Source organism: Cynocephalus volans, chromosome X (genome assembly GCF_027409185.1).
Source record: "Cynocephalus volans isolate mCynVol1 chromosome X, mCynVol1.pri, whole genome shotgun sequence".
NCBI classification, from domain to species: domain Eukaryota; kingdom Metazoa; phylum Chordata; class Mammalia; order Dermoptera; family Cynocephalidae; genus Cynocephalus; species Cynocephalus volans.
This window is the reverse complement of record NC_084478.1, coordinates 113,278,419-113,285,733: the sequence shown is the minus strand read 5'-3', so window position 1 is coordinate 113,285,733 and position 7,315 is coordinate 113,278,419. Positions and strand designations below refer to the sequence as shown.

The window sequence follows — 7,315 nt, the reverse complement described above, 5'->3', positions numbered from 1 at the left end:
TTAAAAACACAAGGGACTGTTTTGCTAAGGACTATACAAAACATTGTGGCACAAGCAACCCTAGAGCAGTCCCACTTGTGTTAATTGTCATTATAAAGCAGAGAGAGAGGCTTTAGAAGACAGAGTGGGAGTTCAACCCACCACGGACTCCAGGAAACTCAGTGGGGTTTTGGCTCTCAAGGACTCCAGGGAACTAGCAACAGTGAGCAAAGGACCCAGCAGAAGAGGCAGCAGTGCCCAGCAGGCATGGAGGGACTCAGTGGGGGAAACAGGGGTAAGCTTAACAGCAGAGGACTGGCATGGGAGTCCCCACCTCTGCCCACTGGACTGGTTCCTGAACACAGGTTGAGTCACTCCAGGCCCTCCCTTGAATAACTGGTGGTTCTATAGCAAGTGGGGGTTCTGTATGCACATATGGGAACAAGATGCCACCATGCACAGCTCAGATACTGCTTCATTTCTTCCCCACAGCAGCACTGTGAGGCAAATATTTTCCCCATGAAAAGACTGAGTCTTAAACGTGTGTATCTGTAATAATTGCCAGTTTTATTCCTCTGGCTAAGAGATCCAGAGGTAACTTGAAGTTTACATTTCTTTTTTATACTTCTGTAATTAAGAGATTAGTAATTGTTTTATTGCCTTCCAAAGGCAGTTGACAAGTTCTTTTATTGTGTCTGGTTTTTTTTTTTTGGTGACACAAGTAATATACACACACAAACATATATTCATTTTTTGGAAAATGAGAAGATGCAGATAGGCAGTAAAAGAAAAGAAAGAAAACACAGATCACACATAGCTTCACTGTTAACCTTTGGTGTATAATAATTGACATTTTGCTTTGCATTATGCCATATATAAATGTACATACAAAGTGTATATGTGTGTGTGTGTATATGTATATATATACATTTATATATACTGTTTTGCAACTTATATTCACTTTACATTATACAATGAACATCTTCCCATGCAAATGAATGAGACCCCTTATTAATTGAGAAATGGTCAAAAGATGAGATGTTGATACCAAGAGTCAAATGTAAACCTAAGCAACACTGAAGGATTAGAGTAAAATTATAGCACATATTTCGCTAGAAAATGCAGACAAAAAGAAAGCAGTGGCAATATTAATGACAGAAATAACTGAATTCAGGGAAAAATGCATTAAATGGGATAAGGACGATCCCGAGAATGCCTATGGTTAGAATGCAGCGCCCTAAATTTCTTTCTCAGACCCCTTATCTCTTCCAAACACCTTTCCATCTCATCTCCCTCTCTTGTCATTTCTTCATCCTTAAAATGCCTATAATCTATGTCCTCTTTAAATTCTTCGAGAGACTGAAGTAGCCTCTGTCTAAAATTCCCTTCCGTTTGCTGGCGTTCAAATTCTCCATAGCGGCGTTCTTCCTCCCTCTTTGGCACGCTGCACTTGGGCTTTCCTTCATTTTCTTTGCAAGGTTTTTGCATGGTGTTATTGTTGTTTCCTGTTTATCTCCAGGGAGAAAATGTAGAGACAGATTACTTTATTAATTTTTAATCAGGATTGTCAGTTTCTTTTTGAGGCAAAATACTCGCCTAATCTCCCACCCCGGTCCCGCTCTCAGAAGTTTGAGATGCCGAGGCTCCCTCCATCCTTTCCTCTCAGCCTCTTTTCCCCTCCCCCCTCTGAAACCCACCATATCCCCAGCAGACGAGGCTATTGGCCTCTCCAATGGGCGGGAGAAGGGGAGCAGACGCGGAGGTGGACTGTGAAGCCGCAAATTTTACCCGGGTTTTGCCCTTCTCCACGCCCACCCTTGGAGATCTCCGTATAAGTGCTTCCCTCGCACTGACCTGTGCCGACGCGGACTGGTTTCCTGCTCTTTTTCTTGCCTCGAGATGTCTTTGAACACAGACCCTCGGATCTGCAAACAAAAAAAGGAGGGGACAGGGAGGAGCGAGTTCTCTGTGGATCAACCAGCCCCAGAGACAAGTCAAACGTTATTATCTAAAATCTGGGATTCTCATCACCGTCGTCGCCTCAAATTTCCTGGTTTCCTTCCCGTCCATATTCCTTCCTCCAGAATTCTTGTCCCTAACCACCCCTCGCCTCCGCCCTTCAACTCCCACCCCCTCACCCCCGCCACGCCCCACCACCGCAGGCTGGCATTGAGTGAGGCGAACTATTACAAAAATTACCTATAAATTTCTCTTGTCCCTATCCCAGGATTTCAGCCTTTCTTCCCCCACCAGCCCCACGCCCCAGGCCTACCTTTTTCTCCAACAGAATTGGAGAGAGACAGGGAGAAGGATAGAAAGAAGTCTTGCCAGGATGAGAGAAGCCAATTGTTTTTAAACTGTCTCTAAATCTTTGGATGTCTCTCAAGAGACTTCCACCTACACCCCCCCCCCCATGTCCACTTCAAGAGATACAATTATCTTTAACTAATTTGCAGGGGTTTGGGGAAAGGAAGCCTGGACCTACTCCAGTAACTAGATTCAGCCGCTACCCCAAGGGACCCAGCGATTCCATCACAACAACCTGCTGAGACTTAAAGAATTTACCTCTTCCTTCCCTTAGCCACAAGCACGAGCGTTTGCAGGGCAGTAAAGAGCTGGTATCCAGAGGAGAAAGAAGACTGGGAATATAAGGATTTCGGTTCACGTCAGCTCCTGATCACGTGAGGATTATGTCATCCTCCAGCTCTGGTCCCCACTTTCCCCTCCCACCCAGCAGTGCTGCAGAAGTGGACAGGCTTACCACCCTCCCACCTCCCACCACACCAGGTCCTGTCACTCATTTTTGTCATTGCTAATTCCGAAGGTCAAAAGTGGCTTCTTCCTGTGACTGAAATTTGTCTTTCTCTGATTACCAGGGAGAAGCTGCATCTTCCCATCGTTTTATTAACCACCGTTACTTTTTAGTGGTTGTGTTGAGAAAGAAGATTACTTATTCTTTTATAGTCTACAAGAACAGAAAAGTATCAGTCTTTCCTCTACCCACCCTCCCTTCAGCCACTAATGGCCACTATTTCCTTTGCAGTGCAATCCTTGAAATTAATTGGAGGGGGTGGGTGAATTAAGAAAGGAAGTAACAATTGGGATTGTGCTTTTTACTTTTGTCCTGATAATTTCCTATTCTTTACTAATTTTCCATAAACTTATTATATACTTTTAATAATCAGAAATATGATAAAGATAGGTACATTTGGATAAAGATTCAAGATAAGAGGACAAAAAGACCCAGCCACCTGTTTCTGCTGCTGAAGTCATAATATAAATATAGACCCTTCAGGCAGACAAGTTTTTGGGAGTTTAAAATATACAGGGTAGTTGGAGCCTATCCTTTTGAGGGGCTCCTGGGCGTGTGAGGTCTTTTTATCAGGTGAGTCACTGAGTCTGTAATCCCACAGCACCTTGCCCCTAGATTTTCAGATCTCAAAAGTCAGCCACAAAGTTTTACTACTTTGATCTCAGTATCATGCCCTCTCTCTGCCAGTTTGTACCATGCCCATAACCCTTTAATTACCTTCAATACTGAGCCCAAAATATCTCACCTTTTTTCAATGCCCTCATCCAGATTGAATAGCTTTTTGTTTCTTCCAGACATCTCCATACTATTTTTGTTTTCCTGGACCTTATTCAGCCATATTGAGGTATTAGAAGCTACTTGTAGCACTAACATAAACTGGCCACATTATCACCTATCACACCAAACTTTTTGTAGATGTGGATTTTGGTACTCATCTAAGTGGATTTGTTGTTAATTTGTTAGCTTGAAATAGATGCAATATAGAGGGGGATGTGTAACTTGTTTTTAGAAAGATTTAGGTTCATTATGAATGTAAAGTTGTCACTAACCGGTTTGAGATAAATGATTTTAGAAAAAAGTTAACTGGTCAGAAAGAGAAGAGGTCTTAAAAACAGTGGAGCATTGCAGTTACAGTTATTAAGGAATGATTAATTGTGATAGAGTCAAAAGATTTGTTGGTGGGGTGGAGAATTCCTGAATCCTCTGTGAACCACTTTTTATGCAGATGATCAGGCTCACATTTATCAAATGGCTGGAATCATCCAGGTGCTGAAGACTTTGCATCTTGGTAAGAAGCATGGCATTGGACAGATACTAGTTTTAATTAATTGTACTTATTTACCTGTTGTATAAATTTGGATGTAAAACTTAGATACTAAAACTTCTCTGTGCCTCATCTATAAAATGGGGCTTGAAGTTTTAGCATCTCACAGAGTTGTCAGGACTAAATAACATATTTATATAAAACACTTAATACATAACTGACAAATATTAAGTGCTCTAATAAATGACCAAGTCCCAATGTTTAATTTCTAAGGATTTCTGGAATTCTTCCAGTTCCCACTCTGGCTCCACTGCCACTCACATAATGCAGACAGCCATCAACTCTTGGACACTACAACTTTTACTGGTCTCCTTGCCCATCTTGCCACTTTCCAACAGATATGATCATATTACTGTCCTGCATTATTTTACTTCATCCTCCAACAGTCCTACTAGATAGGAGCATGTTTAGTTGATCTTCTAGACATTTCACAGAATACCTCTCAATTTATAAGAAAAGCTAGTATGGAAATACATGCACATTTGAACAAAATGAGATATTGAGTTATATTTGACGTATTTCCCTAGTATTGGCTGATGAGACTCAGAGGTGAGGACAAACAGGCATGTGCAGCCTCTCAAAAAACTCCAATAATTGAGGCCAGATACCTTTGTAATAAAGGCATCTAAACCAGTTCTAATACACAGAAAAATCACCCCAAACTTCTCTCCCCCAGGTCGGTGTTAGGACACAAGTTGGAATAAGGGATAAATCCATTGTGTGGAGTTCAGTGTTATTCATTTTAATAACAACAAGAATACCAATGATACCTTACACTTCTGTAATGCTTCTTATGTAGCAGGAGCTTTTTAAAGCACTGTACAAATATTAACTGAATTAATAATAATTAATATTCATAATACTATTTTCAGGAAACTGAGGGCTACAGAGGTTAAATAGCTAGCTTACAGTCATATAATTAGTAGTAGAGAAAGAATCTTAATTAGTTAATTAATTTTTTAAATTGACAAATAAAAATTTTGTATATTTATAATGTACCACATAATGTTTGGAAATATATATACACTGTGGAATGACTAAATCAAGCTAATTAACATATGTATTAACTTATATACTTACCACTTTTTGTGGTGAGAACGCTAAAAAATCTACTCTCTTAGCTATTTTCAAGAATACATTATTATTAACTATAATCACCATGTTGTGAAATAGATCTCTTGAATTTATTCCTCCTATTTAACGGAAATTTTGTGTGATTTGAACAGCATATGCCCCAACCCCTCCTCTCCAGCCCCTGGTAACCTCCATCCTACTCTCTGCTTCTATTAGTTCAACTTTTTTAGATTCCACACATAAGTGAGATTGTATGATTTTTTTTTTTCTGTACCTAGCTTATTTCATTTAACATAATACCCCCCCGGTGCATTTATGTTGTTGCAAATGACAGGATTTTCTTCTTTTTAAAGGCTGAATAATATTCCGTTGTGTAAACATACGGATTTTCTTTATTCATTCATCCATTGATGGACTATTAGGTTGATTCCATACCTTAGCTGTAGTGATTAATGCACAGTGAACATGGCAGTGCAGATATCTCTTTGAAATAAAGATTTCATTTCCTTTGGATATATAGCCAGAGGTGGAATTGCTGGATCACATGGTACTTCTATTTTTAAGTGTTTTAGGAAGCTTCATACTGTTTTTCATAATGGTTGTACTAATTTACAGTCCCACCTACAGTGTGCAAAAGTTCCCTTTTCCCCATATCCTTTCCAATATTGTCTTTTTGATAATAGCCATTTTAACAGGTGTGAGGTGACATCCCATTGTAGTCTTAGTTTGCATTTTACTGATGATTAGTGATGTTGAGCATTTTTTAATATACCTGTTGGCCATTTGTATGTCTTCTTTTGAGAAATGTCTGTTCAGGTCCTTTGCTAATCTTTATATTTTTATGTTATTGAAAAACAAACAATTGTACCTAATTGTGGGGTACAGAGTTGAATATCAATACCTGTGTACAATGTGTGATGATCGAATCAGGATAATTAGCATGTTCATCATTACAAAATGTAAACATTCCCTGTGTTCATTAACCAATTTCTCACTAACCCTCCTCCTTTTCCCTCTTACTAGTTACGTCTAGGAACTACAGTTCTGTTCTCTACTGCTGAAAGTTCAGTGCATTATTGTGATTGTCCCTTCCTTCCCTCCCTCCTTCCTTCCCTCCCTCCCTCCTTCCCTCCCTCCCTCCGTCCCTCCCTCCCTTCCTTCCTTCCTTCCTTCCTTCCTTCCTTCTGCCCCTACTTATGAGTGAGGACATGTGGTATTTCTCTTTCTGTGCCTTGTTTATTTCACTTAACATAATTTTCTTCAAGCTTATCCATGTAGCTGCAAATGGCAGAATTTCATTCTTCTTTTATGGCTGAATAGTATTCCGTTGTGTATATTTACCACATTTTCCTTATCCAGTCGTCTGTCAATGGACACTTAGGTTGGTTCCATATCTTGGCTATTGTAAATAGAGCTGCGATGAACACGGGAATGCAGGTATCCCTTTGACATGATGATTTCCATTCCTTTAGGTATATAACCAGCAGTGGGATTGCTGGGTCATATGGTAGTTCTACCTGTAGTTATTTGAGAAACCTCCATACTGTTTCCCATAATGGCTATGCTAATTTACAGTCCCACCAACAGTGTAGAAGAGTTCCTTTTACCCCGCATCCTTGTCAGCATTTGTTATTCTCTGTCTTTTTTATAATAGCCAGTCGTTTAGCTGGAGTGAGATGGTTTCTCAATGTGGTTTTGGTTTGCATTTCCCTGACGGTTACTGATGTTCAGCATTTTTTCATATACTTGTTGGCCATTTGTATGTCCTCTTTTAAGAAATGTCTATTCAGCTCCTTTGCCTATTTTAAATCAGATTATTTTTATTTATTTATTTATTTATTGTTAAGTTGTTTGCATTCCTTATTGCATTAGTCCGTTTTGTGTTGCTATAACAGATAGCTGAGACTGAGTAATTTATAAAGAAAAGAGGTTTATTTGGCTCACTATTCTGGGACAGCTGCATCTGGTGTGGGCCTCAGGCTGCTTCTACTTGTGGCAGAAAGCGGCAGGCAGCCGGCAGGTACAAGCAGATCACATGGTGAGAGGAAGCAAGAGAGAGAGAGGGGAGGTGCCAGTTCTTTTAAACAACCAGCTCTCTGGGAACAAATAGAGCGAGAACTCTCTCA

At 40.0% G+C, this 7,315-nt stretch overlaps 1 protein-coding gene across 1 annotated transcript; it reads right to left on the bottom strand.

The window, feature by feature from the left end:
• Window positions 1-535: 535 nt before the first annotated feature.
• On the bottom strand, window positions 536-2,626 carry TCEAL7 (transcription elongation factor A like 7). The gene is made up of 3 exons (XM_063084229.1): window positions 2,545-2,626; window positions 1,834-1,904; window positions 536-1,484 (listed from the first exon to the last, which is right to left on the bottom strand). Exon 3 carries the CDS (start codon window positions 1,465-1,467, stop codon window positions 1,165-1,167), a length of 303 nt encoding a protein of 100 aa, XP_062940299.1. The 5' UTR covers window positions 1,468-1,484; window positions 1,834-1,904; window positions 2,545-2,626; the 3' UTR covers window positions 536-1,164.
• Window positions 2,627-7,315: the final 4,689 nt, after the last annotated feature.

What these genes read in the sequence shown, in the direction of transcription:
- TCEAL7 (XM_063084229.1), bottom strand. Translation starts at nt 1,467, where the DNA reads ATGCAAAAACCTTGCAAAGAAAATGAAGGAAAGCCCAAGTGCAGCGTG.